General features: G+C 45.1%; 1 protein-coding gene across 1 annotated transcript; it reads right to left on the minus strand.

Moving 5' to 3' along the window:
• Nucleotides 1-4,726: 4,726 nt before the first annotated feature.
• Nucleotides 4,727-5,713, minus strand: LOC129339309 (olfactory receptor 11L1-like). The gene has a single exon (XM_054993894.1). The coding sequence runs from the start codon at nucleotides 5,711-5,713 to the stop codon at nucleotides 4,727-4,729; it is 987 nt and encodes a 328-aa protein (XP_054849869.1).
• Nucleotides 5,714-20,439: the final 14,726 nt, after the last annotated feature.

Below are 20,439 nucleotides of genomic sequence, written 5' to 3' on the forward strand. Positions count from 1 at the left end.
CAGGGAAAGTCACCTTCATGGTCTCAGGTGTGTCCTAATTTTTGATGAAATAAAATAATTACACAATCACTCATGAGTTTATGGTTCTCATATTATATGGCTCGCATAAATAGGCTATTTGAATGAGCAATTATTTCCCCCAGGCCAGAACTATCATGATTGAAAGAAGGAAAGATACAGGGAACAGCGTGTGAACTTTATGGAGAAAAAAAGTTGTGCCTCAATTTTGTCAACAACAGTGGTAAGTGAGGATTTTGCAGAGCGCAACTTTCTTTTTTCCTCTCCTCCCTCAAAGCTTTTGTTCTTGGAGCTCACTAGATCCTCAGTAACAGCATCATGGACAAGTGGGAGGGTGCAGTCAGCATATCCCCCCCCCCTAATTAAATCTTCAAGATTGTCTAGCTGGATAATATCAATTAATCAAGATACCTAATTCTTAACATGTCCCCATCTGTGATTACTTAAATCCAGATACTGTGGGTATGGACAGACAAGACAGATCTTTCTACAAACCTGAGAAAAGCCTAGAGTTTTGGGGAGGGGTGGGGGAGGAATGAAATCTAAACACACACACATTGGGAGAATTTTTAAAAATACAAAATGATAAAAGTAGTATCTGTAGCGTTAAGAAACAGATGCCCTCAGTGGCCATTTCTAGGCAATCACAACAGCATAGCTAATCTTAGCAATACTTGGATTCTGCCAGTAAAAGGCTGAGGGAGGGGGCATTTCCCTCTCCAGGGCTGTTTTGAAGGAATATTCTATGGGGACAGGTCTGGCAGCAAGCACTAGATGACTAGATGACTTGCTACCATGCAACTTGCGTGACTTACCCAGGCCCAGAGGAAAGGAGAATGATGTAAGGTGCTTTGAATCCCCATTGTGGAGAAAGATGGGATAAAAATGAAGTAAATAAATAATAAATACAGCTTAGAGTTGGGGAGGGGAGCAGATAAATGGGAGTTGATTGGAGGATGGGAAAAAGAGAAGGAAGCAGAGAAAGGGAAGGATACTAGAGCTGCTAGAAGGAGGAAAAGAGGAAAGAGTGTCGGGAGGGGATTCAGGGGGAAATGACTAGAGATGGGCATGATCAAAAAAAAAAATAACGATCCAGCTGATCGTGGATGATCCCGAATTAACGATCCACACCAATCATCTCCCGTTCCCGATCCGTGGATTGTGGAGGCCAAATCGGGCCGCGTGCTATTCCCAGCTATGTGGGAAGGTGGCGCCGGCTGCCGGGCCTGGCGAGCACGGGGAGGTGGTGATGAGCCGCCTCCCCTCAGGTCCCATTCAGCCACACAGGAGGTCTGTGTTTGGCCGTCAGAGCTGCCTATCAGGGTTTGCAGGGATGAGATTGGAGTGCCCATGGCTACAGAACACCCCCTTCCCCCTCCCTCCCCTGGGTGTCTTCTCCCAACTTGTGACTACTTTGCTGCTCCGTGATTGGAAGGAAGCCCTGCTTATCAAGGAAAGCTGGGCTTCCATTCAGGTTTCCAGGGCGACAGAAGGAGGGCAAACAGAGCTCAGGCTTTCCCCTAGCTCCGTTGCCAGGGGAATAGATTGCTGGTGCCTGAGTGTCTGGATCCCCAATCCGAGCCCGAACGCAACGATCCAGGCCTCTCCCAATCGCTGGATCATTGGCCGTGGACAATCATGATCCGCCGGGTCGCAATCGCCATTATCGTGGGTTTTTTTTAATCGTAATGCGGATCATGCCCATCTTTAGAAATGACATACCACCTGCAAGTCCTTGCAGGTTCCCCACTGCACAGTTGGGCCTGGTTCAATCAGTACCTCGCAATTTGGCTAGGTGGAGGGAAGAACAGAAGGCTGCCAGGTGGAGGGAAGAACAGATAGCTGAAGACAGGAGGGCAGATAAAGATAGCTTGGCTGGTGGGTGGGAAGGAGAGAAGAAAGCAGGAAAAGAGGAGTTGCTATAGTGGCTGCCAAGGAAGGGAAAGAGGATGTAGTGAGTGAGAGGAAAATGAGATACCCACTGGAAGTTCCTGCAGGTTCTAAAATTCATATGGCACGTCAAGTGTTCAAAGCATTTCACATTCTCTCAGCTAACCTTTCAACATTCATGAAAGCTATGCCAATATTATTACACCCATACCACAGATGATGTTGAGTTTATTTGCTTGTTCCAATCAGTTCATGGATGAGGTAAAGCTGGACCTTTATGATTCACACTCTTATTTGCTATGCTACTATTTCTCTGTGTTGGTATGCACCCCCCCCCATCAGTACCCCATTTAGTTCAGGATAGTTGCCTCCACATAAACAATTGTTGGTGGCTCATTAAAGAGAACAACATGCTATCAAAGCAAAGCTGAAACATTAACTAGGACTTTCCGTAAGTAGAGTCGGAGCCTGCAAGCCTCTCAGTTTCACCCAGTTTTCCTCCTTGCTATAGGCAACATTCCACATGGCTTTTTTCCATGCAGGTCTGATGATTGCTAGAATCATCTTTTGTGGCAGTCAAAGGGAAACTCTCTTCTGTTTTTTGTTTTCCCACACATAGACTGCATTTGTCTATTTTGCCAGTATTCACATTTCAGTAAATCTTAAGTTATGTAGAGGGCTACTTTAGTCATCGGTGCCCAGAATGTGCTACAGCAACAAACAAATCTTAGAAAATTATTTTAACATATATTACTAACCTTTATTTAATTTTGAGTGACCAGAAACCTGACTTCACTGCTTTCTTTCCTTTGGAGTTTTTCTTTCAAATATGCTTGGCAAAATGAAAAAAGGAAGTTCTAAATATCTTTGTAAGACAGCAAGAGTGTTCCAAAGCATTCTAGATCATGTGAATGTTGTGTATCTTCATTTGGAGGATTCAAGGAAGATTGTAAAGAATTGATGGTGCTTCCTTTACTTCCATCAAAGTAACAAACTGGATGAAATTTAGTAAATATAATGCCTTATGCTTTGAATATCAGTACGCTGTGGGAGCTTTGATCTCCACGGAGGTTTGAGAAATAAGAACTTATTTAAACCAAGTTAATTGGCCAGGTAAAGCATTAGTAAAGGGGAGATGCCCAAGTGTACACCTTAACTGTTCCACAAAGCTACTTGTTGCTCACAAAATTTAATTTCAATTAGTAGATAATTTGTCAGATCTAAACAGCCAAATAATCAATGCTACTATTAAGCCACAATTTATTTATTTATTTTATTCACTTCATTTATACCCCATCTTTCTCACCAATGAGGATTCAAACTGACTGACTTACATCATTCTCCTCTCCTCTATTTTATCCTCACAGCAACCCTGTGAGGTAGGTTAGGCTGAAAGAGTTTGGCCCAAGGTCGCCCAAGGACAATCCATGGCACAGCAGGGATTTAAATGTAGGTCTCCTAGATTCAATCCAATACTCTAACGATAACACCATACCGGATCTCAGTTAACAGATGTTACTGCTTGTCAGAACATTGCAACAAAGGCTGAGGTTTTTTTCCCATCTGCTTAATTCTACCTTGTGGCTATTCAAGTTCTTAAAAAGGAGGTACTACCTGGATGCCTATCCTCCAGAGGTATAACAACTTGTTTAAGAGTAGTGGTTTCACAATGAATACATGTTGTGAATTACCTGGGGATGCTCAAGTGCAGGATTTTATGTGTAGTCCTCAATTCACATGCAGGCTGTTCTTGCTTGGTACACATGAATGCCACTTTCATGGGAGCTCCCTTTATGTGATTGCATCTGCAAGTGATTCCAGAGGGCAGAGCGCCAATTCAGCTCTGTTTTCTCTGCGAGAATAAGTACTGTAGGCTCCTTTGACTTTTCACTTTGCATTTATTTAAGGTGTGAGAAAGTGTCAAGATCTTCATTTCAACAAGATCTACTCACCCATTAGTATTAAGCCTTACTAAAAGCTTAGGAGAACTGTCATTGGCTTTTACTGACAACAGTTTTTGTACTGCTCTGCCATTGAGCAGACAAATGAATGTATTTGTTTATTTATTAAGATATTTGGAACCCACTTTTCTCCCCAATAAAATCCAAAGCAACTTATAGAATTGTCCCTCCCTCATCCATTTTATCATCACCTGTGAAGTACGTTGGGCTAAGAGAAAATGACTGGCCCAAATTCATGTAGTAATCTTCCGTGGCAGAATGGAGATTCAAACTTGAGTCTCCCAGATCCTAGTCCAGCCACTACATCATTGTAACAGAAATAACAGAATAATATTAACAGAATGATGAGTTACTTGGTAGACCATACAAAGATTTGATGCTGTGATTTGACTTAAACAATGGATGCATAGATAACACAATGATGATTTTAGGGAGGGAATAAAAGTGAGGAGTATCATACCTTGAATATGATAGAAATTTGGAGAAAATTTGAATATCATTTTAATTCATTATTACAGAGATTTCTTATGAGTTACAATATCTAGAAGTGCATGTAAAAGTACTCATCATTGATAGAAAGATGACAGCAACCCATTCATCACAATAATAAGAAACAGATAGAGAAAACAAAATGGACAGATCTGGTGGAGATACATGTAGGAAAATCTACAGAAAAATGGGGGTGGGGGTGCTAGACAGAATGCTCTTATGCCTAACTTGTTTGCTTACATTTTAATCCTATATGTCTAACACTGCATCAGATTAATCTGTGGGTCTTTCCAAGGAAGCAGTTATATAAGTCAAGTTTTTCAGCTTCTCCTAATTCTAGTACCTCTGCTCTATTATCATTGACATCTCTAATTCATTATCCCACCTGAAATGGTGTTTGATTTTGATAACAGCAGCATACATTTCCCCCTAACTGCTTTCTGCAGGGCATCTTTGACTTCCTTGTTTCTCAAGCAGTAAATAATTGGGTTTAGCATGGGGATGATGACAGTATAGAACATGGATATGACTTTGTTGAAGTTCACAGAATCAACTGAAAAGTTGGATGTTGGACGCACATACATGAACATTAGTGTGCCATAGAAAATAGTCACAACGGCCAGGTGGGACCCACAAGTTGAGAAGGCTTTTTGACGCCCAGAAGATGAGGGTATTTTCAAAACAGTGATTATAATGAGGATGTAAGATATCAGTATGAGGAAGAAGGAACTGACAATGACGCTAGTGGCCACAATGAAATTGCACAGTTCGGCTACATGGGGTTTAATGCAAGAGAGTTTCAGTAAAGGTGGTGCATCACAAAAGAAATGGTTAATTTCATTGGGCCCACAAAATGGCAGTCTACATAGTGAGATTAGTGGTGGAATATTTATTATGAAAGCACCAGCCCAAGAGCACACAGCCAGCTGAAGGCAAACTTTGTTATTCATGAGAATTGGATAGCGCAGAGGGTTGCATATGGCTAAGTAGCGATCATATGCCATGATTGCCAGAATGAAACATTCTGCTGTACCAAATGTAATAAGAAAATAGAGTTGCGTAATGCAGCCAGAGTATGTGATAGTTTTGTCTTTATCTAGGAGGACTTCTAGCATCTTGGGAACAATATTAGAGGTATACCATATCTCTAGGAAGGAGAAGTTGCTGAGAAAGAAGTACATGGGAGTGTGAAGACGTTGGTCAATGCGTACTATGGTGATAATGATGAGGTGTCCACCTAAAGTCAAGATATAGACAGCTAACCCCACAAAAAAGAGGAGAAGTTGAAGTTTCTTCAGAGCGGGGAAGCCCAAGATGATGAAGTGTGTTACTGTAGTTATATTCCCATTAATCATGCTGGCATAATTTCTAATCTAAGGGAAAGAAACATTAAAAACCTTTAATATAGAGAACTGGACATTGTGGAAAATAAAGTAGGTTTTAATGATACAGTGCAACTAATCTATTATGTTTTATCATGCCCTTTTACTCAGGAGTTCATTATGACATATTTAGTTTTCCCCATTCTGTTTTCTTCAAAGCAATGCTATGAACTAGTTTTGGCTGAGTGAGAGTGACTGGCTAAAGGTTGTGAGGAGTATGGGATAGGAACACATATATGGCATCTAAAATGCCCCAAGTTCATCCTTATCAACTCCATCTGAAGGACCTCAGGTGTTCAAATAGATCCACCTCTGTCTGAAACTATGGAGAATTGCTGCTGGTGAGAAGAGACAATACTGAGCTTGATGAACGGTTTGACAGAATAAGGTAGTTGTATATGTTCATATATACGTACCAAGTAAGCTTCAAGGGATAATAGGGACTTGAGCAATGTCCAAGCACTAACCACCATACATCTGTGGCTTTCACTGTATGATCCTCTAAATAAGTTTCTGGGATTCTAGACTGCAGAGAACTAGATGAAGGAAAAGGAGACAAGATATGGGGAAATGATAAATGAACTGAAGCACATAATCATTTTGTAGAAACATAGAGCTACAAAGGACCCCAAGGTGATCTAGCCCAGCCCCCTGCACAATGCAAGAAATTCACAGCTATCTCCCCGCCTTCACCTCCCTCAGTGCCCCCCGTTCTATGCCCAGAAGAAGGCAAAAAACCTCCAGGATCCCTGGGCAATCTTGGCCTTGAGGAAAATTCCTTTTGTCCCCAAAGTGGCGATTGACATTAACTTGGGCTTGTAAGAAAGGGCCATGAGAGCCTAGCACTGGCTCATTCTTTTATACCCTCCCTCTTCTTAATAAGAATGATTAAGAATACAAATTTAATAAGAGTATTATATGCATTGATATGACACTACAATATTCAAAGTAAGATTATGTTCTCTCACTAAATCCTTTACAATACAATTTCCCCAGATTGTAGGTAGGCATTGGCACTGTACTGAGAAAGCTAGACTGAAACTATAATGTGAGTTCGCAGTAAGGGAAAATTTAAGGCAAGGGCTTTGTTCACATCCCACACTCTTACTTACTGTGCTACACCACCATTTGATTCATTTTCCTTCCTCCTGAACATTTCTTGATTACTCTTCAGAAAGGACCATCAGTGAAAGTATGTGCCCACCTAGAAAGGGTCTCTTTAAATTTCTCTCATGCTAGGTAGATTACACTCTTTCCTTCACTGAGTGAAAAAAAATCTAATTCCATTCAACAGGAATAATAATATTCAGAATGGGCTTGTAACATGGCTTCAGGAAATGGCTAGCAAACAGCAACATTTCTTACAGGGCTTTAATATATTACTTACCTTTATTTAATTTTGAGAGAGTGGGAATCTCACTGCTATGCTTCCTTTCCTCCTCTCACATATTAATAGAGAATCCAGAATGCAAAGAATAAGTTTGGAAGCAAAGAGGGCTTCAGGAAGTAAAGTCAGGTTATGTAGATGTAGAACTGTACCACTGAGAACTGTCTGTCAAGGTGATGTTTCAGAGAATGTCATGAAGCACAGGAACTTCCTATAATTGGACCGAAGTGATAGAATGGTGGAAAATATAATCTCTTCCACTGCTCATCTCAATTCTCATTGGGAGCTTGGTTTCCATAGAGGTCTGATACTCTAATAAGATCTTCTCTGACTCAGCTAATGAGCTTGACAAAACTTTTGCAGTGGGAGGGAGCAGATATTCACATGTTTATCTTTTCAGTTGTGCAGATGCCCATTGTGTGATATTTTCCATGCTAAAAAAAAAAGAATAAGGAATTTCTCAAGTGGGTATACAATGAAAACATGCATGGATGAGGAAGTCCCTAATCACACATTAAATCAAGTTCAATTAGCTTTTTCTGCAGATGAAAAAGAAAAAAAGTGTTCCTCTTTGAGCACCCCAAAAGTAAGGGTGACAACCTCCAGGTGGATCTTGGAGATCTCACAGAATTACAACTAGAGATGGGCACGAACCTAAATATGACCCAAAAAAACCCACGAACCAGGCCAGTTCGGGGTTCACGAACCAGGGTTCATGGAAGCTCCTTTTCACGGAACTTCTACAAATTGTATACTGGTTTGTTGGGTCGTATTTACAGGGGCAGTTTAAATGGCCATTTCCCCAAGGAACTTTAAACTGTCCCTTTAAAAGACTTGCAAGGGTAGGTCCCTTTAAACTATCAACTGGCAGGCAGTAGGGGGGATGCCCCCCTGCCAGCTGATAGTTTAAAAGGACTTGCCATGACAGGTCCCTTTAAACTGCCCAAATCCCAGCCCCGCTACCCCCCACCCCCCAGACCCAGACCCACACTTACCTTCCCCTGTGGTGCGGCATCTTGTCCCTCCTCCCGGGAGAGGCGGGAAAGACGTTTTTTGCCTCCTCCTCCACCCTGTGTGCTCCCAGGGTGGCAGAAGAGGCCAAAAACAGCCTCCCTGCCCCTCAAGTGGCTGCTGTGGCCGCCATTTGAGGGGCAGGGAGGCCGTTTTTTAGCCTCTTCCCTCACCCTGGGGGCCCGCAAGGCAGTGGAGGTGGCCATTTTCAGCCTCTTCCACCACCCTGCAGGCCCCCAGGGTGGTGGAAGAGGTCAAAAATGGCCTTCTCACTCCTTCTGCGAGGAAAGATGCCGCACTGCAGGGGAAGGTAAGTGGGGGGCTGGGGCTGAAGGCTGGGGGGGGGGGGTTGGGGGCTGGAGTTTGGGCAGTTTAAAGGGCCCTGCCACTGGCATGTTCCTTTAAACTATCAGCTGGCAGGTGGTGAGGGGGGATCCCCCCGCCACCTGCTTGCTGATAGTTTAAAGGGACCTGCTACTTGCAAGGCAGGAAAGGGCCCTTTAAACTGTTAAAGGCCCCTTTCCCTGCTGCTGTTAAGGCCGGAAAGGGGCATTTAAACCCCATGAACCACGAACTGATTCGTAACTAGTCCAGTTCCGTGTTTCATGGTTTGTGAAACCCTCGAACCATGAACCTCCTGGTTAGTTTTTTTTTTCCATGCCCATCTCTACTTACAACTGATCTCAATTACAGAGATCAATTTCCATGCAGGGTGAAATCTAAGACAGTTTTTTTTAACCTGTTAAGACATTTTACATTGCTGAGGCCCCTCCTCAAACCCAGACCTCTCCAGGTTCCACCCCCAAATCTCCAGGAATTTCCCAACCTGGAGTTGACAACCTTACCAAAATTGCTAGTTTTGGGATCATGGGACTTGCAAGGACAAAATCCACGTAAGATGTCATCTGTTGTAAGAAGGAGAATGGGATAAGACTGAACAAAAAAGCTGGCTGGATCCCATCGATTTGGTGGATGGAAGGGAGTGCACCATTGGTAAGGGGCTCTAACTCAGTAGTAGAGTGCAGTCCCAGTAGGGCATCCAGTGCAGTGGGTTTCCACAAGGAATCAGTAATGTAGGGTTCTGTAACACGCACAGTTTCAGCTGGACCTCCATATGGCGACTGTCCCACAGAAGCCATGAGCCAAGGATGCAGTAAGCAGTAAATCTTTTTTGGAGGTAGTGTCAGGACAAGTTAAACTTCAGTGTTGTAACACTCAGTGGTTCAGACTTCCTTGTCCTCCAACCCCAACCCCTCCAATTATGCTGTCAGACAGCTCTAAGACCCTCCCCAACCACAGGCCTGCCATTGTGGCTTACCCTCATCTTGGCACTTCCCATCCAGGGACTCTCCTCCCTCAGACACAGCCACTTCTGCAAATTCAGGACAGCCACAGCATGCCTTTAAGGAGCCTTGAAAGACCCTCCCCATGAGTAACTCCTTACTGGTTCCTAACTCCTACTATCTGTGGAAACACTCCCAAGTGGGCAGCCTCCTGCTCCTTGCTCCTGCTGCCTCCCGGGGCCAATGTCTGGGGAAAGAGGTAATCTGTGACCACCTACAGTCACATAGAGCTCATCCTTTGTACAGACAGAAAGATACAAAGGCAGTGTGATGCAGTGGTCATTTTAGGATTAGGAAGATCCAGTTCAAGTAAACATCCAGTCAGCCATGCTTCTCAGGGTGATCTTGGGTCGGTCATTGTTTTTTCGACCTTCATTCCACTGTAAAGGTTGTACAGTCACCACACTTTTCTGTTCATCCCATTATTTTCTTTGAATATTTGCATTATCTAGTTTATTTGTTAGATGATATCAGGACCTAATGAAAAACCCTCTAGGTGGCATAGAGTTGCCAAATGGTAATATCCATGATGGTAGGAGAACATCTAAAATGGGAAAATTTGAAAATCTGGTGTGTCAAAGAGTGTTAATTCAGTACAGTAATGGCTGACGTAGTGAGTGACCCTCAGAAGTTCTTAGTGCAATCTTGAGAGCAATCGCCTGAGCACCCACGTATGGTAACCGAGGTGGTAGATGTTAGTCAGGTGTTCTGGACTTAGCTCTCCTCCTGTGTATGAGTGTGGGGCACATCCAGATTTCTGCAAAGTTCCCCTTGCATACTCTGTTCTCAACACCACATGCATTCTCTCCTGTCTTGTGCTCTCAGTCACCATGGCTGGGAGCTCTTAGACAGAGCTTAGACTGGAGTAAGTCTTATTAAAATTGCACTGTTTAATGCCATAGCCTTCTCATAGATTGCTTTCATTTTCAGAGTTGTTGTAGCATAGTTGTTAGAGTATCAGTCAAGAATTTGTGACAATCAGACCTGAATGCTCACACTGTCCATAGAAGCTTGCTGGGTAACCCTGAGTCCATCATAATTTCTCAGTCTAACCTACTCAGAATTTACTTCATTTGTAGTTACTTTATTTATACACCTCTTTTCTCCTCGATGGTGACCTAAAGTGGCTTATACCCTTCTCTCCTTCTCTATTTTATCTTCATGTTGCACTTAGCTCAACTCTGCAGAGTAGGCAAAGGCAACATCCACTCCATGAAGTGTGAGGACTGGACTTGGATTCTTCTATAAAGTTCTACACATTAAGTCCTTATTCCTGATGGAATGCAAGAGTGTTTTGGAGTATTTTACTGTAGACAAAATGCAACTAATAATTACCATATACTCATAAATTGGCAAAGTTAGGAGGGGGATACTCTGATTTTGTTCTTGATTGCTCACTTCTGTTACAAGATAGTTAAACTTGACTAACAATCTGTCCTTTTGATTATTGTCATTATGAGTAACAAAGATCTGCAAGAGTATTATTGTTCCTCTCTAATTATATTATATTAAAAAAGAAGTCACCCAGATCTCTGAGGATAAACACTGTGAAAACTGCCTTTTGACATTTCAGTTAATACAATGCCAACAGAGTCTTGCATCTCCCAGAGGAAGGGGGCAGCTTCCACACAGCAAGAAACATAGAAACATAAATTACTACCAAGGGATTTTATTGGCAGTTGAAGTTTTTCAAAGTAGTAGGCTCACAATTTGCCTTCCCTACCTTCTAGATATGGCTGTGTGGCCAGAGTAGGACCCCTTGTGACCTTTATGAAACATGTTCTGTTCACTATGTAAGGAATCTGATTTTCACCTGGGTTCATGAAACACTTTCTGAGCAGTGGATACCAACTAAAAAAATAAATTTTAAAAATACCCAAGTGTGTGATTAGCTTGTGAGAAATACAGCATCTTAATTATTCTGACTAGCAGCATTTTTTTTTCTTGCAGGGTTATAGAAAGGGCATCTCTGATCAAGAAGCAATGAGGAATGATGCAAAGAGTTTTAGAATTGCCAGCATGTTTTGTTTACTGGGATATGTAACACCTCATTAGAGCCTGTTTCTCAAGAGCATGATTAGTAACTGTGTTAGATGGATAATGTCCCCTTTCACCATACTGTACCTCTGCTTACTTGTTAGAGCCATGAAATAATTTACATGAATATGCTTTGGTCCTTGAAAAAAAACTGAATTAGTGCATGCTTTGAAGTTTTCTGTTAGCTGTGCTACAGAATCTGAAAATTATGCACACAATATACATTGGAGTGGATCTGATCAGCTTTTCTTTTGATGAAAATGAGAGGATAAGTCCCCTTTATTCTCCCCAAAAGGCTACATTGAGAATCATGGGCCATCATGGACAAAACCCGGGAGGGACAAGGGATGTAGGAAGGGGGACAATTGGGCAAGATTGAAAATGGTTGAAAATGCTATGCAGACCCAACCCATGAACTAGGCATGAACACATGTAAGTCCCTATAAGCATAGTTAAGCCAATGCAAATCCCACTGATTTTGATGGCAGAGAGTTAGGTACATGCATAACTCTTTCAGTGAAACCAGTGACATTTCAAATGAGAATTCCCATCCAGTGCCCTGCAACATTTCAAAGGTTTAAGGGACACTACTGTGCTTGAGTCCAGGGATGGGTCTCGGGAATGAAATGAAATTCATCAGCTATAAGTGTGCATTCCAGGACCTTTGCGAGAAGGTTGACAAGAGGCAGTCTGGGAAATTAAAATTGTCTAGAGCAAACCAAACTGAGCATCCCTTGCAGTGCTATGAGCCAGCATTAAACAGGCTACTCAGCTGAGACCTGGCCAATGGTCCTTTGCCTCCTCTCCTGCATTGCCACCAACCAGCAGCAGTATGGAAAAAAGGCAACTGGTGAGATAATTGCTGCTGAAGTGCCTCCCATCTCCGGTGCTGGCAGAGCTACTGGAGTTTGGCTGTGCTTGTTCCTAGCCAGGAGCCCTCTAGGGCAACAGGCCATTGGGAAATTTCCCAGTAACTTACAGTGCAATCCTAAACAGAGTTACTCCAGTCTAAGCCCATTTATTTCAATCGGCTTAGACTGGTGTAACTCTCTTTAGGATTGCCCTGTCAAATGCCCATCCACTCCTGATTCAAGTTTGTTGACAAAGGTGAGGCAATAGGGTAGAGACAGCCTAATTCTGACCACTAATGGTCTTCCAGAGAAAGCCTATAGAATGTATGCAGAGAAGATAGCAATTTAATGAGATTATGGCTATTGGACTTTTTTTGTAGATATGGTTAACAATGCAAAGAAGAACATTTTCTGGTTACCCAAAAATCATTTAGATGGTGGAGAGAAGCCTTAAATATAATTTAGTACACACAAAAATAATTCAAGTTAATCAATCTGGAAAGAGAGGAGCAAAATTAGATCAGGATAGGAGAAGCAATGTCATAAGCATCTGTTTGTTTGTTTTCATCTTAACCATTTGAATACAATAGTAAATGGTACTGAATAAGTCTAACATCTTCCTAATTGAAGATCTTGGAGGAATGAACCTGGGACCTTTTCCAAGATGTGTTTTACAATGAGATGTGACAATTATAATAATAGGATTCATCCATCCGTCTATCCATCTGTCAGATATAACTCCTACAAAAATAAAGCTATACACCGCAAAATTGGCCACTGACTTCCAGATGATTGTGGTGCATTGCCAAACAAGCAGGGAATTGGAACATCCTGGCTCATGGAATCTCCAGAAAACCATCCTCCTCAGCAATAAATTGAATTGAATAAATAAATATCTGTGTCAGGCATAACTCATCCAGACATAAATCTCGGAGTCCCAAATTGGCCACCAGCTTCAGTATGACTATAGGAGTTGCAGTGCCAAACATGAAGGGAATTGGATCATCCTGGCCGAGACTTTTGTGAGAATGCAGTACTCCCGGCTGCCACACAGTGGCTTGAGCTGGGGACCGTACTTTGCCACCTTGGAAGGAGAAGCAGGCAGAGGCATCTCCCAGGCATATGGGGATATGGCTGGGGGGTGGAGACAGAGCCTTCAGAAGATGGCTCTGCCCTCCCTGCTGGCAGTTGCTCTGCGTGCTTGGCCTGAGCAGAGCACATCTCAAGCTCTCTCAGCCGAGCTCATCTGAGGCTGGTTATACTAAAGGCCCTCAGGGCTAGACAGCATCAGCTGCCTTGGAGAAACTGTGAATTTCCCCTGCTTGCTACCTTCAAACTTCAAGAGGAGAGCCAGGGTCCAGCACCAGGCTCACTGGTTTGGAAGAGTCCTTTTCCTTATTTACATTTGGGGCCTGTTGTCTATCAGTCAGGAGGGCTAAAGCAGGGTTATACCCAGCCCTTGAGGTCTCTGGCCTACCTAGGCTCCTCTCCCCCCAACACTGTTTTACTTTTTGGGGGGAGAGTACTTCCAGCAGCAGCAGCAGCAGCAATAGGCTTTGCTGTAGGCCACAGGTGTGAGTTGCAGCCATCTGAGGGGTGGATTAATTCATAGTTTATTGCTACTAGCCTAGCATGGTGGATGCTGGTAGACCCCCCCCCCCCCATCTAGGCTTTTCCCTCCCTTGTCATTTACACTTACTAGCAGCAATAGCTCAGCCTAAGGCCTTCAGGCAGCAGGGGACATTTTGCAGTTTATTCAGTTGGGTGCAGCCATTTTGAGAGTGGCACCCAGTGACCTTCTTAGTTTCCTGGCAGTGCAGCCATGTTGGGAAGGCATCTTCAACATGCACAGCTCCAAGAGTGGCTATTTTGAGTGTGGCATTTGTGTGGCCTGATTTGCCTCCTGCTTACTGGCATTAGCAGTCATTTTGGTGCGGCTTGTGCAGCTACCTGCAGACTCATCCTTTCAGGATGATGAAGAGGCCAAAGGGATTAAGGAAATATTGGGTTATCACTGTCTATCAGTCAGGAGGGCTGAAGCAGGGTTAGGCCCAGCCCCCTCAGGCCTCCAGCCTGTCTAGACCTCCTCTACTCCATTGTTCTACTTTGTCTGGAGAGAGTACTTACAGCAACAGCAGAGAAGGCTTGTCTGAGGCCGGGGGTTGGGGAGGAGGCTTGCAGTCATCTGAATAGTGCATTGCCTCACATATTATTGCTACTGGCTTAGCAAGGATCTATAGTCTCAGGGTCGTGGCTAGTTAAACCACCTGCTCCCCCTCCCCTGCTCAATTTTGCAGCCTTTGTAGGCCTAAAAGGTTGTTTTTAGGTTTTGTCATTCATGTCACTCATGCCACCTAAAGGCATGCTGCGTTGTTGCATCTGCTGAAACCTGCAAAACTGTCACGCAGAGCACAGAAGTCTAAGATGTGATCTGATCTTTCTACTAGATTTGCACAATTGACAGCCAGTAGTGGATCTGGCCTAGGCTGCTGTAATCCAGTCATACAGAGGTGACAGTGGAACTGATTGATAAGATTACCGTGATGGGCAGCAGCTGAGATGAGCTAATCTGCCATAAGACGGTCCTAGGATGGTTGCAGTGGATTGATGAAGTCAAGTCCATCTGGCAGAGGGGGGTTGTCCAGCACCCCCAGCAGCAACAAGTCTGGCACACAGCCTCTTGTGAGGTAATGGGGGAAGATGACATGGATATGGCCAAAGGAGATTTGTAGTTGGAGCTTGTGCTGGTAATAGTGGAGTGCAACCACCGGTTAAGGAGATAATGGGGACATTTGCTATGTTTTTTATGGGAAGTGTATCCCAGACCATATGGTGTGGGACTGCGGTGCAAATATGCTGTCAGGTACTGAGTTTGTATGGGTAAACTGGGCTGGTATCTGTAGCAGGGAGCCTGTGGGCACCGAGGGCAGGCCCATGGGCCCTGGCTGGGGTATGTCTTGCCATGCAGACTTGCTGGTCAGGTCTGGTCCCCTCGCCCCTGGCACGTTACGCCCAGTTACACTTTTTAAACTCTCTCAGTGAGACCAAGTGGCTTGACCTGTACCACTAGTTTGCCCTTGCCATATTTAATGGTTGATATATTAATAAGGTGGCCCTTTAGTTCCAAATCCTGTGTCTGCCTCTTCATTCCAACTGGGGTGGCAAACCAGCATCCCCATTGCTATTTTCAATGCAATCTAAGGTAGTCTGTTTTGGGCAGATAAGGAGATCCTGCTTCAGATCCTTACACTGCCATGAAAGATTGCTGAATGACTTTGTCCCAGTCACACACTATCAGCCAGACCTACTTGACAGGATTGTTGAGGATGAAATAGAGAAGAAGAGAATGACATAAGCTGCTTTGAGTCCCCACTGGGGAGAAAGGCAGCACGGACAGGAGGATGGAACAAATCACTTTTTTTTCAAAAGTAAGGGGGTTTAAGAACCTCTTGAGCTATTACAATGTGTTGTGGTGATTAGTTGATTAGCATCTAGGATCTAGATTCAAATCCCACCTAGCTTCAAATCCCACCTCAGCCATGGAACCTTGTTGGGTGATCTTGGGCAAGTCGCACCCTCTCACCTTTACCTATCTCTCAGAGTTGTTGGGAGGATGACATGCAATCCTGTCCAAGGATGTAAGACCCTTTGGTTCCCTACTGAGGAGCAAGTTGGAGTATGACATTTGTTATAAATCCAATGTTGCCTACATCAGCTTACCAACAAAAATGTCTCACTCTCACTGTTGCTTCATCTAGTATTGCTGAGACACTTTTATTGTGAAACAAAGCTTCTCCCTCAGTGTTCAAATTACTGTTAAGCAGCACAAGTACAGTGAGCCATGGTAATGGCAAACGGAGTGAACAGTGCAGAGCCCATAGTTTCTCAAATCAAATCAAATCAAATCAAATCAAATTTATTATGGTCCTAGACCAGCAAGGATATAACAAGAGTAAAAATAGAGCGTACAATTTAAAACGTACATCAATATAATAATAAATTACATTGCCTTACATTACATTAAAAAGTTGAAAATTTAGAATTTAGTATATCATAACCAGATACCATAAAACCACATACAAGACTATCCTTAATTAGTAATGAACAATCTCCTGTTCTTCATTTCCAACCAGCCAAATTTGGCAACCTTATATGTTATGCCCTGGGATCTATCTGAGAACATTTTTGAAAGGAGAGAAGCTCTATGTCTTCCAGAATGGTCAGAAATTATGGGCCTTATGCAATCTTCTTGTACTTATGTGTATATCTTACAGTCAAAGATGACATGCTCTTCTAGTGACATTCTTTTATTTGCTGACTTAGCCGGAAAAAGAGACAGACACAGGCTTGGAGATAAATGGCCGTTTATTAATATAACAACAATATAAACTGCATAACTATGGCAAGGGCCAACTATGCGGTACAGGCCAAGCCACGGGGTCACACCTAACCACTGCCTTGGCCTGTCTGGGCGAGCCCCAAAGCCCTGGGTGTAGGCCATCCATTGAATAGCTGCAACCCAGCCAGCCAGGCTAATGGATCCCCCCACCAAGCTCCTAACATCCCAGCCGTACAGCATGAGGGAAGGACTTGTACCTGGGGATCTTTGCAGGCGTCTGCCTGTGCTGTGGTAGCCGTCACAAGCATACCGCACTGATGGCAGACCCTGTTCCCCCACATCTGGGAGAAATGCCAGTGGGTGCTCACCGGCCCACTCCCTATTCCCCAAAATCTCCTGCCACCGCCAGGGCCAAGCCTCTGCTTAGGCCCTGACACCCCACAGGTGGCTTAAGGCCAACCTCAGCCCTTGTCGCAGGTCATCCAGGAATATATCATTGCCCTCAGGCGATAAATGAACACCGTCATCCCAGTAGAGATGGGCAAATTCAGCTTTAATCCTAGGGTGTGGCAAATAAATCCCCAGGCCTTCCCCTAAAGGTTCTTCATAGCCCGGTTTGCCTTGCGCCGCGCACCCTCAATCGCCCGTGGGTCATACGCCTCATGCCACACCCGACGCTGCAACATCTCAGACCAAAATATTAGCACACCCGGCCACCGGCAGCTTATTTAATGAAGGTCTGCAGTTGCCTGCAATGAAAGGGCCTTTCCTTGCACAAGACCAAGGTCATTTCCACCCAAGTGTATGACCAAGATGTGCGGGGGCGGACCCTTCCGCCCCCAAAACAAGAGTGGCAACAAAGCTGGCCAATGAAGGCCACGCCTCCCAAGCCACTCGACCGTGGCCACAGCACTCAGCCCGAGCTGGGATCCGATGGGAGTCCGTCTGGCCTGGTGGGCGGCCCAGAACACCATGCTATGTCCACAAATTACGATCCTGCACTTCACAGGGCCCGGCGCCACACCTAAGAAAAGACAGTTAGCAAGGGCTGTCAACAATGGGACAAAGGACGGATGTAAGAACGAAATGCAACAAACCACCACCTGCCTACCCGCTGTATAGCCTGCTGGGGAAAACCCATCACCGCGGCCGTAGAGGCTGCTCCGTTTCGAAAAGAGTGGGTGCCAAATTTGACCCCCAACAACCCAAGCCTACCAAGGGCCCGTTCTGTAACCACCCAAAACTGATAACGGGTCAACGGAGCACCATCAGCATGCTGAAAGAAAGCCCCTGGGGCCTCACCCCACAGCTCAATATAATCCCGAAGGGCAAAGCCCCTCATCCGAACAGGGGCCCAAAACCAGAGTGGCTCCCAACTGCCTCTGATCCGTTTTGGAGCGACGAATCCGTATGGATACCTTGTCCTCCACAAATTTAATGTCTCCGGCAGCCAAGGCCCTACCAGATGAATCAGCCCGAGACTGCACTACCAGCTCGCTAACCCTTAGTGCCCCCAAAAAGGCCACTAAGGACGCTGCATGAAACAGCCTTTGCTCATATGATGATGAACACACCTCAGCCCACGTGGCCCCCAAACCCTTCAAAACTGAAGGGGAAATAGGCTGCCACAGGTCCCTAGGAGCACCGGCCTCCCGAGACCAACCCTCGAGCATTTTGCGGATCCTGAAGTCCCCCGTGGCCTCTGGCAGGCCACGAGCCTTACTAACAAACGCCAGGGAAGCCAACTGGCCTCTAATGGACTTAACAGATAAGCCACGACCATGCTGCACCACACAGAAGTGAATAAGATGCTCCGTAGGAATGGTCCAAATATCCCAGAGACCCACCGTTCCCCTGAACTCCATGAACTGCCCTACCGCACGATCATATGCCCTCCGTGTACTAGGAGCTAAGGCCGACTGGATCGCCCGGTTCGCCTCTACCTTCCAAGACGCCAAAGCTCACTGGGCATCCATGCTGGCAAACGATCAGCCTCTGGTGCAAGGAGCCAGAACCGTTCCATCTGTTGGCGAGACAAAGCGTCTGCCACACCATTACTAACTCCAGGAACGTGTCTGGCTCTGAACAAAATATTCAACTGTAAGCACTTAAGGGTAAAAGCCCGCACCAGCCGCATTACTCTGTTCGACTTTGACGTCAAGGAGTTCACTACATGCACCACAGCTTGGTTATCACACCAGAAATGTACCGTGTGATTTGACAGCTCGTCTCCCCACAGCCAGACTGCCACAAGCAAGGGAAAAAATTCCAAGAACGTCAAGTCCCTGGACAGCCCATGCTCCATCCAATCAGCCGGCCAATGAGCTGAACACCAGTGCCCTCTAAAGTACACACCAAAACCCAGAGCACCAGACGCATCAGAAGTAACTTGAAGCTCGGCTTCGAGCAACAAATCCTCGCTCCAAAACGTCACCCCATTAAAGGAGTGCAGAAAGTCCCTCCAAACCTGGAGGTCCTCCTGCATGCCACGACTGAGGCGCAGACGGTGATGAGGCAATTTCAAGGACCCCATGGCATCACACAGACACCTCAAGAAAGCCCTACCTGGGGCCACAGCTTTGCAAGCAAAGTTCAGGTGCCAACCAGCTGCTGCAATTCATGGAGGGAAACTTTATTCCGGCCCTTAAATTCATCAAGCCGCCTGCGAAGGTCCTGGACCTTGTCTGCAGGTAGTCTTAAAGACTGCTGAATGGTATCCAACTCGATACCCAGGAAGGTCAACACCGTGGAGGGGCCCTCAGTCTTCTCATGAGCTAAGGGGACCCCTACCTCCTCCGCTAGGGAAACAAAGGTGGCAAGCAACTGGGCACACTGCCCAGTGCCCCTAGGCCCAACGAACAAAAAATCATCTAAATAATGACAAGAATCAGGGCAAGCAGAGCGACGACGCAGCTCCCATTCCAAAAAGGAACTGAAGTGCTCGAAGGCCGCACATGAAATGGAGCAGCCCATAGGGAGGGCCCTATCCATGTAAAACTTGTCCTCAAAAGCAAAGCCGAGGAGATTGAAGTCCTCGAGGTGGACCGGGAGGAGGCGGAACGCAGACTTAATGTCACACTTTGACATTTCAGCACCCACTCCACAACGGCGCACGACCTTGACCGCTTGGTCAAAGGACGTATAACGCACCGTACGCAGATGCTCAGGAATGGCATCATTTACAGTTTCTCCCCTAGGGAAAGATAAGTGGTGAATAAGGCGGAACTCACCAGCCACCTTCTTTGGCACCACACCAAGTGGGGAAACCCGTAAACAAGGAACAGGAGGAGAATCAAATGGGCCAAGAACACGGCCTTCAGCACACTCCTTCGCAATCTTAACCCGCACCACGTCTTCCATGCCAGCCACAGACCGTAGGTTGATTGAGCCAATATTGCAATTCATACAAAGACCATTGCTCATAGGACAATTCATACATGTGCAAATCGTACAAGTGCAAAATCATACATGTGCAATTTCATTTCTGGTGCAGTACAACTCTACAATACCAGGTATATCAGTAATACAATGAATTTTATACAGATTCACTCCTTCCTCTCCTTCAACTAGTTCTTCCCAAAGGTGGTGTAAAGCCCAAATAAATTCCAAAGGAGGGAGTGGAGACCGCCACGCTCAATCTGGGGCCGGCTACGAACGCAGATTTCGTGCCACCTTCTTCAGGAGCGTGCCATCTATGATGAAAACACTCTATGAGTATGCTACCCATTTAC

This window comes from Eublepharis macularius, chromosome 12 (genome assembly GCF_028583425.1).
Source record: "Eublepharis macularius isolate TG4126 chromosome 12, MPM_Emac_v1.0, whole genome shotgun sequence".
NCBI lineage: Eukaryota > Metazoa > Chordata > Lepidosauria > Squamata > Eublepharidae > Eublepharis > Eublepharis macularius.